This window comes from Monodelphis domestica, chromosome 5 (assembly GCF_027887165.1).
Source record: "Monodelphis domestica isolate mMonDom1 chromosome 5, mMonDom1.pri, whole genome shotgun sequence".
NCBI lineage: Eukaryota > Metazoa > Chordata > Mammalia > Didelphimorphia > Didelphidae > Monodelphis > Monodelphis domestica.
The window spans coordinates 244,778,809-244,790,894 of NC_077231.1; the positions used below are offsets into that span (position 1 = coordinate 244,778,809).

General features: G+C 40.7%; 1 protein-coding gene across 5 annotated transcripts in view; it reads left to right on the top strand.

Moving 5' to 3' along the window:
* The window catches only part of PFKP (phosphofructokinase, platelet), a 139,914-nt gene that overhangs the window by 37,688 nt on the left and 90,140 nt on the right, over positions 1-12,086 (top strand). For 3 of the 5 annotated variants that reach the window (XM_056800005.1, XM_007504709.3, XM_056800004.1), the window contains exon 1: positions 7,218-7,348. The exons of 1 other annotated variant lie outside the window; for it this stretch is intronic. In XM_056800005.1, coding sequence (XP_056655983.1) covers positions 7,255-7,348 — 94 coding nt within the window. In that variant the 5' untranslated portion in view covers positions 7,218-7,254. Of the gene's footprint in view, positions 1-6,660; positions 7,349-12,086 lie in introns of those variants that run through there. One more of the 5 variants, XM_001373982.5, reaches the window with a different exon arrangement.

Below are 12,086 nucleotides of genomic sequence, written 5' to 3' on the forward strand. Positions count from 1 at the left end.
CCCCCCATAGCCGACCTGTAAATCCACTGGCCATTGCATGTTTTCTTGATTTGAACCCATTGCTTTGTTGATAATATTTGCATTGGAGTGTTCATTTAGAGTCTCTCCTCTGTCATGTCCCCTCAACCACTTTATTCAGGCAGTTGCTTTTCCTCGGTGTTTCTATTCCCACAGTTTATCCTCTGCTTATTAATGGTGTTTTTTTCTCCTAGATCCCTGCAGATTGTTCAGGGACATTACACCTCCACTAATGGAGAAGTCCATTACGTTCGATTATACCACAGTGTATTAGTCTCTGTGTACAATGTTCTCCTGGTTCTGCTCCTCTCGCTCTGCATCACTTACTAGAGGTTGTTCCAGTCTCCATGGAATTCCTCCACTTTATTATTCCTTTTAGCACAATAGTATTCCATCACCAACATATACCACAATTTGCTCAGCCATTCCCCAATTGATGGGCATCCCCTCGTTTTCCAGTTTTTGGCCACCACAAAGAGCGCAGCTATGAATATTTTTGTACAAGTCTTTTTGTCCATTATCTCTTTGGGGTACAGACCCAGCAGTGCTATGGCTGGATCAAAGGGTAGATATTCTTTTGTCGCCCTTTGGGCATAGTTCCAAATTGCCTTCCAGAATGGTTGGATCAGTTCACAACTCCTATAGCAATGAATTAATGTCCCTACTTCACCACATCCCTTTCAGCATTCATTACTTTCCTTTGCTATCATGTTAGCCAATCTGCTAGGTGTGAGGTGATACCTCAGAGTTGTTTTTATTTGCATCTCTCTGATTATAAGAGATTTAGAACACTTCTTCATGTGCTTGTTAATAGTTTTGATTTCTTTATCTGAGAACTGCCTATCCATGTCCCTTGCCCATTTACCAATTGGAGAATGGCTTTGTTTTTTGTACAGTTGATTTAGCTCTTTATAAATTTGAGTAATTAAACCTTTGTCAGAGGTTTCTATGAAGATTTTTTCCCAGTTTGTTGTTTCCCTTCTGATTTTAGTTACATTGGTTTTGTTTGTGCAAAAGCTTTTTAATTTAATATAGTCAAAATTATTTATTCTATATTTTGTGGTTCTTTCTATGTCTTGCTTGGTTTTAAAGTCTTTCCCCTCCCAAAGGTCTGACAGGTATACTATTCTGTGTTTACCCAATTTACTTATGGTTTCCTTCTTTATGTTTAAGTCACTCACCCATTTTGAATTTATCTTGGTGTAGGGTGTGAGGTGTTGATCTATTCCTAGTCTCTCCCACACTGTCTTCCAATTTTCTCAGCAGTTTTTATCAAATAGTGGATTTTTGTCCCAAAAGCTGGGATCTTTGGGTTTATCATATACTGTCTTGCTGAGGTCACTTTCCCCCAGTTTATTCCACTGATCTTCCTTTCTGTTTCTTAGCCAGTACTAAATTGTTTTGATGACTGCTGCTTTGTAATATAGTTTAAGGTCAGGAACTGCAAGGCCCCCATCATATGTGGGTTTTTTTTTTCATTATTTCCCTGGATATCCTTGATCTTTTGTTGTTCCAAATGAATTTTGTTATGGTTTTTTCTAAATCAGTGAAGAAGTATTTTGGTAGTTCCATGGGTATGGCACTGAATAGATAGATGAGTTTGGGTAGGATGGTCATTTTTATTATATTGGCTTGTCCTATCCATGAGCAGTTAATGTTTTTCCAATTGCTCAAGTCTAGTTTTAGTTGTGTGGAGAGTGTTTTGTAGTTGTGTTCATATAGTTCCTGTGTTTAAGACTGTATTTCTTGAAGGAAAATGAACAGCTGTCTGCCTAGTGCTTTGAGGTTCTGCCCTCCAATAAATTTGAGACCAAAAAGTCTGAGAACTGCTGCTATTATTGTAAACTACAAAGAAAGAAGAATAGCAGTGGAGAACCCCAGAAACAGGACAATGAAATGGAAGATAGGTTTTAAACCCACAAATCCAAACATTTATTGTGATTGTTGATCAGTCATGTCTAACTTTGTGATCCCATTTTGTGTTTCCTTGGCAAAGATACTGGAGTGGTTTGCCAATCCCTTCTCCAGCTCATTTTACAGATAAGGAAACTGAAGCCAACAGGATAAGGACTTTCCCAGATCACACAGCTAATATCTGAAGCTGGCTTTGAACTCATGAAGATGAGTTTTAGTACTATGCCATATATCTGCCCTCAAACATCTATACAGAAATGGACAATTTAGGAAACAAACAAGAACCAAGCTCTCATAAGGAGGCAAATTTGATTATGTAGTTATCACTGGTATTTGATGTGATGAAATCCATAACTGAATTTTAGTTGTGGATGGGTATACCCTATTCAGAAAAGGGGCTTAGGGTGGGAAGAAGCAAGATTTAAAGAAAGAATGCTCACGTGCAGAAATCAAGGAACCAGTGTAAGGAAATATGAAGGGTGGAGGAAGAATTGGCATTTGGTGAAGGTCATAGGAGGAAGAAATAGAAGTGATTTTGTCATTAGAGTGTAGTATCAACCACCTAGACATAAAGAGGAACTGGACAATGAGTATGAGAACTAGAACTCTAGTCTAGCACAGAGACATGAGATAGTCACTGAGAACTTCTATTATCAAGACATCTGCTGGAGTTTTCTCCCTGCCAAAAGCCAGCTTGTGCTAACTCCTAGAATATAAAGAAAAAACAGAAACAATTCCTATCTTCAAGGAGTTTATAATCTGATGAAAAATCAACTTAGTTTTTTTTTTTCAATTTTGCATTGAAGTGCCAGACAGCAGTATTATGAAGGTAGTAGAAAAGACAAATCTAGAGCTCTGAATGGAAGTTAGGGCTCAAGATATAAAGATGAGAGTTGGGAGCGAATGAAATTGCCAAAATAGAATACAAAATGAAGAAAGGAGAGTTGGTGACAAAAACCTTGTGGTTTTGTACACTTTAAGAACTGAAGAAGAGGTTAAAGAGCCAGTGAAGGAGAGAGAGTGTGCTTGGAAAGATAAGAAAACCATAAGTTTGTGTTTTTTGAGAAATCAAAGGAGATTACAAAGTTCAGAATGAAGGATGGTCAGCATCAAATATTGTCACTTTACTAAGGAGGCTGAGAATTTAAAGGCACTGGAATTATGACTAGGTCATTGATGACTTTTAGCATGACAGTTTTAGTTGTATGAGAATCACTGAAGACATGATTGTACTTTTGTTAAGAAAAAATGAGTGACAAGGAAATGAAAACATTCAGTGTAGACTCCCTACTTCATTTAAGACTCAGTTCGAGCTCTACCTTCTATAGGGAGATTTGAATGCCCAAGTGCTAGTGCTTTCCCTACCTAAAATATCTCCTATTTATTTTGTATTTTGGAGAAAATTCATGGGGGTGGTTGCTGCTACACCTACGTATGTATATGTGGTCTTCCCTTTGTATTTTAATTTAAAATCTAAGAATTTTTTATTTTTTGTTTGAGATTGTGTTTTTATAAAAATCCAAGACTTTGAATTTTGTTCGAAAAAAGATCTTCAAGAAAGAAGTTTGATAACTCCTAAATCCAGAAAATGAATTGTTGCAGAAAGATGCTGGAAAACCCACACTACATCAAGAAGATCAAGAATGAACTTTGGATATAGTTGATTGAACTGAAGTTTGATTGAATATTTATTGTAAATGTATACATTTATGCCAAAAGGGACTGCCCCTAATTTGGCTTTCTGTCAATGCATCTAGCAAAACATTGTTTTTTCTTTCTTTCTTTTCTATTCCTCCCTCACTACTCTAATTTCCTCTTAGAAAATTGAATATTGTATATATGTATAGTTAGAAGTGCATTTAGGACTACAAGATGATTATGTTAAATGATCAATGGGGAGACTAGTCTCCCAATGATCATCAGGGGGGATTGTGAACCTTAAAAATTCCCAGATCCTACTTCATAAGATTGGATTAAGACCATTCCCCATTTGGGCAGTGAACTCTACTTAGATCAGGAATGTGAGAACTCTACTTCACCTACTTAAGTCTGCCCTAGGGGAAGATAAAGTTGTAAACTTTTTTCTGAACAATGAAAAGTACTTAAACCCATATTTATAATAAGGCAAAAAGTTCTTAAGATAAGTACCTATAAAGGTCAAACAACTTGTGAATTTACAAGGAACAAAGAGCTGAGAAACTTACTCAGAGCTTTCCTGGTGTGAATTACTCAAAAATTTACACCTTCTTAGGTGTGGACTAAGAATGGTCTGTCCTTTGAAAAACGTCTACTGTGATTGGTAGATGGAAGAACTTAGGGGAGGTGACATAGGAGAAAATTCCCTATATAAGGAGATGACAGGCTCTTAAGAAAAGACCAGGCTCTAAGGAGGCTGTTGGGAGAGAGCTCTGGAAACAGGCTTTTGGGATAGTCTTTTGAGGACAGTCAGAAGAATCCCTTTCTGGAGAAGGACGGCTGGCTGAACTGGTGTCTATATTCTTGCTTGGACAGATCTTGTGGTGAGTGATTAAGGACTGACTGATCTCTCTCTCTTAAGCCTCAGGTCTAGGCCATGTTGGCTTAAGGCCCTTCATACTTATTCCTTTCTTACTCTTTCTCTCTTTCTTTAAATTCCTCATTGTATTATTAATTAATTATAAAACCCAGTTGATTTGGGTATATTCATAATTGGGAATATTTCCCTGGTGACCACCTTATATATTGATTTGAAACAAGACACTGTAGTGAAAATATATTTCCTGCAGTCACAATTTACTCATCCACTCTTATATCTACTACAATTTATATCTTCCACTATTTTAACTGCCACAGTTTATGGCCTCAACCATTTTAATTATTACACTTGATAGAACCTAAGTATCTTTAGAGCAGAGACCAATTCGTTTTTTTTTAATTTTGTATCTCCAGAAGTTGGCATATACTAGGCATTTGGTAAATGCAGAATGGTTTATTGACAACCTTTCCAAGAAGTTTATCAATGAGCAAGAGAAAAGAAATAGAAAAGTTACTAGTTAAAAGGATCCAAATATTGCTGTAAGATTGGGGAGACTTGAACATGTTTGGGCCAGATGAAAAAGAACCAATGGAGAGGAGAGCAAAGGAATGATTTCTGAATCAAATTCCTGAAGAAAAGAAGCAGTGGAATTAATGATTCAGGATTACCTAAATTAAGGAAGGAATGTGATAAGATGAGAGTAGTTTTTTAGTAATTGTGGGAGTAGAATTGAAGGAGCTCCCTTTTCATAGCCTCTTGCGTCTTAATGAAGCAGATTACTTACAGTCATTCTTTGGAGAGACCATATATAAATCTGGAGCTAGAAGGGACCTCAAAAGTCATCTTGTCCAATCTTTTCATTTTACATATGAGGAAACTGAGGCCCAGGAAGATTACATGACTTTCCTCAAAAAACAATAGTAGTAAGCATCAGTAATGAGACATGAACTTTCCTGATTTTGAGTCAGAGCTATTTTCCTTGTACTAATGCCTTCTTATGAGCATATGCAATGGGGATGAAATTAAGGAGAGAGGAAAAGGTCTGCAAAAGTCATTATGAGGAATGGGGTAGGAAGGCTTGGGGAAAACAGACAATAAAGAGTTTCTGAAGTTTTTTTTTTTCCTTTTAGAACTTTGAGTTTAAGAAATTACCTTACACCCTGTGAGAATGGTATACCAGGCATTTAACTTTCAATAGGTTAGGCATGGAGAAAAACTTCAAGATAAGCCCTTTCTAGAAAGTAGAGATTTTGACCAAGGACTGCTTCTTTGGAGCCCAGTGTGAAGAAGATGGAGAGCAAGGAGTTAAGTTAGAATTTAGGTGGAAGTCACAAATGACCTTGATGTGACCTTGGGCAACCGAACCTCTTGTTTTTATTATTTGTTCTAATGGGGGAAAATAATGTTGCTATTCACCAGTGATGTAAAGAAAGCATTAAGCAATATATAAATGTGGACTTTCCAATGTATAATACAAAGGGTTCCTCATGAGAGGTTATTTGAAAAAAAAATTGATCATTTAAAAATGATCTTTAAAAAAATTTTTGGGGTTGATTATAATGCTAGTTCTCATTGTCTTATCTATTACCCCCCCCCCCCATCATTCCAACTGAACCTTGATTTTTGATCTGGAGTTTTCTGAAAGTGATTTGAAGGTTTTGTGTGTTAAATATTTATTTACACAACCTTTATGACTAGTCACCTTTTTTTAACCAAGAGAGCCTGGCTGGCTGCCACTGGGCTAGCCTGTAATCCCTTTTGTTGAATGAGAAAACGTGCACACCTGCTGCCTAATTCTGGCATCTTCTTTCCACTAGTTAAGTTTTAGGGGATCACAGATTTGCTGCTGGAAAAAACCTCAGAAATGATCTAATCCACCTTTACAAAAGAGATAAGTGAGGCAAAGAAAATTTGCCTAAATGTCACAGATAGTGGCATTTCTTCATCAACAAAGTCACTCGGTTAGGCTGAGCCTAAGCCTCAAAATGCAAAACTCACTGCTCAGCTGACCTGTTCACAATAATCCGCCGGGCGAAATGGGATTTTCCCTGAAGTACATCCTGCCCAAAGGACCTTGCAATGCCCTTCCTCTTCCATCAGAGCCGGGAATCCTTTCTCGGCCTTTAGGCCTCACCCTCCCTCCCAGCCGAGGCACTGAGTGACGCCAGGAGGCGGTGGAAGCATGCATCTCGGCACGCAGCAGCAGCAGCTCCAGCGCCTCCCCGACATTGGGGCAAGGTCCTCGTGCCCATTAGGTTTTACCACCCATCTCTGTCTAGCTTGTACCTTTACGTAAAACAGTAAAGATGAGCGTCACTAATCTAACCAAGGCAGCTTTCCCAGTTTGGCTCTTTAAACCCTCAGTAGCCCTATTTTCTGTTTGGCACCTGCAAGGGGACTCCCACCTGTTCTACTCCACCTCCGACCCCAACCTCAACCTAGTTGGGCTTCTCCTTTACCTCCGCCTCCATCTCTACCCGGTTCCAACCCGACCCAACTTGGGAGCTTTCAGCGCCGACCCAGTATTGGTTCAGGGACCTCCTGCAGCGCGTGGGGATTGGCTGGAGCCGCCGTCCATCCGCGCTTGAAACGTTGCCCGGGAGGAGGCGGGCTGGGCGGAGGGGTGGAGCGTGCAGCGGCCGGTAGGTACTGCGAAGCAGCTGCTGGGTCTTCGGGTTGTACCTCGGGGATGCGCTGACAACCTAGGCAGATTGAGGCTGCAATAGCGACTCCTAAGAACCTAGTGCAGAAGCGGACTGCGGACACGGCAGAAATCCACATCTCCCCTCTGGGCCCCATCTCTCACCATGGCTGAGCGTCATAGCGAGCAGATCGCAAATCGGAGTCTAATTGGTGTTGGCAAAGTCATCGCGGTCCTTACTAGCGGCGGCGATGCCCAAGGTAACACCCACGCCCGCGCCCCCCCCCCCCTCGGAAGGTGTGGGCATCCAAGGGAGGGGGTGCCCAGAGTTGGAATGTGGTATGTGGGTCCGATCCAGATAAAGCAGTTATTTTTTTTCTTACAAGTTAGGAGCTTGGGATATGTGAATTGGAGCGGGGGGCGGGGGGGGGGGGGAGGCTGCTGGCGAATTAAACCCAGATGAGGTTGGCATTGTTTATATGGAAATTTAGACGAGAGGGTTAGTGCTTGGTGCAACTTCTGGGAAACGATCCATCAGTAAACCATTTATTAAGCGCCTCCTGTATGTATCCCTGTTCCTACACATACACCCCTGGGGCGCGGAGGGGTAAGGGTTAAGGAAGGACTAACGTGTTTTCCACTCCTGGATGTAGTTGTAGCTCTCCTTTTCGGGTGGGGTGGGGGGAACCCAACAACAAAACAATCTCCAGAATTCCCCTGGTTCTGTTTGACATCCAGCTTTTCCATTGGTTTGGGGTCGCTCTCCTGTGGGTAGGAGCTGGGGTGGAGGTTGAGGTGTGAGGAGTGGGATGTCTCGATCCTTGGGTATTGCTGCATTGCAGGGAGGCTGTGGTCTATGGGAAGTTCCGGGGGCCTTGCCCACGTTTCCTTGCGCAGCCTGGCAGCTTGCTAACGTTTTGGCCAGAGAAGTTGTCACGCCCTGTCTGCCTCTTTCCTCCAACCTCACAGCCAGAGAGCCTCTTTCCAGCTTTCCTCTTTATAGGACTTAGTTCCCTATCTGAGCATAGGGGAGGCTTCTAAACCTGAGATCTTATGGACGATATTTACTTAGACTGGATACCACCTGTGATCTCTGGAAAATGAGATCTTTGATATCATATATTCCCTCTCACCCAGTCATCAGTGAACTCAAGGCTGCAAACCAGTATTGTTAATCTGGCAAGCGTTGCTGTCCAAATCCAAAGAACATCAAAGGGATAGACCAGCCATCTTAGAAACAGCATCCTAAAGCTGGGGAAGATCTTTCTCAGGAGATCATCAAATTCAACCCTCCTGGTTTACAGACTGAAAGACAGTAGGGAAATAACTTGCTCAAAGTCCCCCCGCATTAATTAATGGTATGGTTATTGCTTGCAGCCCCCTACACCCACAAAATAAAGCTGATCATTGAAATCCTCCTTTCTCTGGATCGAGTTGATCCCTACCTTATCACACTCAAATTATAGGTAGTTTCTGCTCCGGCTTCTAAGGCTCTTGAGTGCGTGAGGAAGGGGGCTTTGAAGGGGTTGACTTCGTGCTCAAGGTATGAAAGAAAGAGTCCCCAGCTGTCTAGAGGACCTAGGCTTAGTAGCGGTGGGATAATGAGGCTCCTCCTTTCTCCCCGCGTGTGTACGTGATTCTCTCCCACGCCTTCCTAATTCCGCCCTCGTGCGTCATCCTAGGGGAAATTGCCTTTCTCCTTCTCCTCCCCAAGCCACGGTAGAATGGGGGAATCCTCCTCTGGCTGGCTAAGTCCTGTCCTCCCAGATCCAAAGATTAGATTCGTTTGCGCTGGGCTGGGCTGCGCTGCGCTGTCCAGCCTAGGTCAGCGGTCCCAGAAGCCCCCGGAGTGTAAAACTCCCTCTCATTCCACCCTCTCTCATGCTCTAAAGCTGCAGATAAGTCATACTGGGGAGCCCAGGTGGACTTCGTAGCAGCTGGGGTGACATTTCTAACCTCTTTCTGAGCCTGGCACATCCCTGACAGGGCTCCAGTCTGACATCCTTATAAGGACAGTTAAAGGCACTTACTCCTTGGCCCCGCCTACCATTCTCCTCCCGCCTCCTCCTCTTTCGCTTCCTTGCAAGAGTTAATTGGGTACTTACAGGGTCGATTTTGGCGTTAAATAGAATCTGGTGACTGTATTTTGTTAGCGGATTGTTTGAAAGAAATGGAAGTGAAAAAACGTAGGCAGCAAGTGGGGGAGAGGGAGTAAACATCTGTTGGTTCTTTAGGAATTCCTTCTTTAAACATTTTTATTTCACTAGTTCCTCGCATGTACCAAGCACCATGCTATTTTAATCTAAGGTCATTTAGGAATAACGTGAAGGACATGAAGAACCTGCAGGCCTGAATCAGACACTTAACTAGAACAAATCATATGGGAGATGGGAACGTGACTCACAGGTTCCTGAGGCCTGTGACTTCTCAAAGTCACCCAGGGGCGTCAAGGTCAGAAGCTGAGAAATGGGCTAATATTTATAATGTGATGGAACAATGCATCTAGGGGCCCCTTTTTGCATAGTGTTGCTTACAATCTCCCTGTACTTCTAGGAATCCTATGTAAACTAGCCTAGCTAGTATCAACTTCCCTCTAATATATTTGCAAATGATTTATTCAGGGAAAGGAAATTTCTTAGTGCCTATCAGAATTAGCCAGCCATCATTTTGCTAAATGATAATTTAAATTCACTTGAATCATTTCTGCATTTACCACTCCCTCCATTTTTTTTTAATTCCTGATACCAAAACCAGATAATTCAGGCATTTGCCAAAGTACTTTATTAGTTTACAGGTAACCTTATGGAGTTAACTGAGCTGAAAAAAAGTCTCCAGTTTTTCTGTTGCTTACTCCAGTGAACACTGATAAATTAGAGGTAGCAAGGGAGAAAGTCATTGATTATTTGATTTTTTAGATATTCTAAAAGCAAAACTTGATTTTGTTAACCTATCTGGGCACATCAGTGTTTGCTCCATGAAAGTAAGCATTACTAATATTTACAAAGCAGCTAGAATGCCAATCTTGTCTAGATTTTGTTTTTTCTATTAGGTTTCTTTTTTTTCACCATCCTTCAGCAGTTGTTAAATATTAGTGTCAGAGTTGAGAGTACAAGCAATTTTAAAATTGTATGAAAAAAGGACTTTCACTTTCTCTGTAGTTATTGAAACATTACCTGTAAATCATAATTATCACCTTTGTGATAAGTGCTAACTTTTGTCCTTTTAACCTCTGATTTATAGAAATTGGTTGGTTTAAATTTTGAATAATCTTGCTAATATGAAGTGGTTAAAAAACAAACACAAACATGGCATTGAAATGAATAGTGCTAAAGTCGTTTCCTGAATTTCCTGGTCAGAAAAGTTACAAAATCCTGGAACCTGTAGCCATGCAGAGGAGAATGGAGAAACTTCTTTTATTCCTTATTACTCCTCAAGATTACATATGTGCTCTAAAGTGATATTCTCTAGGGTCAAATTTTTTTAGATGGATTCTAGGAAGCTTTATAAAGATAGCAGAAAAAGGGACCAGAAGTTCATTTCACCTTCTCGACATTGACCCTTTCTCATACAAATGCTAATTCAGTGCCCTAGACATTACAAAGAAGCTGTAGAAATTGCTGGCCAGCCTTCTGGATTGTGGATGTGGGGAAGGGTTAAAATACCACAAGATTTGAGCTCCAATTCTGTTTAAGGATCCTGATCAATCATGTGAAATATTAGAACTATATCAATAAGTCTGGTACATGAGCACAACTGCTCATCAGTCAGGTTTTGAATGTATGTTAAATACTTTCAAGATTTGTTTATACCTGGAACCCTACAAATTATACATGTGAAGTCATGCAAAATATTTCCATGTTAGTCATGTTGGAGAGGAGAGGCAGGAAGGGGAAAAAAATTAAACTTCAGTTTGCACTAGGAATTTATCAGTTCTCTCTCTTTAGGTGGATAGCATTTTTCATCATGAGTCCTTCAGAATTGTCTTGGAATATTGTATTGCTCAGAATAACTCTTTGACAGTTGATCATCAATGCAATATTACTGTTACAGTGTTCTCTTGATACCTCACTTTACATCAGTTCACATAAGATTTCCCAGGTTTTTGTGAGATTTTATTCCCTCATCATTTCTTATAGCCCAATAGTATTCCATCACAATACTATATGACGCTTTGTTGAGCCTTTCCCCAATTGATGGACATTGTCTGAATCTCTAATTCTTTGCCACACAAAAATTGCTGCTAGAAATATTCTTGTACAAAAAGGTCCTGTTCTCTTTTCTTTGATCTCTTTGGGATAGAGACTGAAAAGGGGTATCACTGGTCAAAGGGGTATGTATTCACAGTTTTATAGTCCTTTGGACCGAATTCCACAATTTTCTCCTAAATTGTTGGTCCAATTAAAACCTCCACCTATTGTACATCAATATCTCATGGAAAAGGCCTTCTTAAGACTCTTTTGTTCCTTAGTTAACAGTTTACTGGAAACTCAGGTCAAGATTTCAAAACCTGTTGTTACTGGCTCTATCTCTGGGAGTTCATTCTGCACTCCAGGAGAAAGAGGCTCTCTTTTAAGGCCTGGCTGTTTATTATAAGCTTTGTGGGCAACCTATTTACTCTGGGCCTCAGTTTTCTCATTTATATCATTAAGGGATGGTCTTTTCTAGCTCTTAAAACCCTTAAGAATTGAGTCTGCTGACACTAAGCTGAAGTTAACTTTGGACTTAATCTGGACATATGATTTCATTGGTGTGGGGGCATTCCCAGTGCATAAATTCCATTCCTCAAAGCAAAGTAGCAATTCATCTGTAATTAAGTCTTAAAACAATTTCATAAGGACAGTGAAAGGAACTGATTAGCTCACACATATAGCTGGTATGTATAGGTGTCAAAGCCAGAACTTGAACCCAGCCTTTGCTCAAGGTTTTCCAGTGAGGGAGGAAATCATTACCTCCTGAAGAGCCCCAGGGAGAGAACCAGGGAAGGGAAGGGGGGAAGGA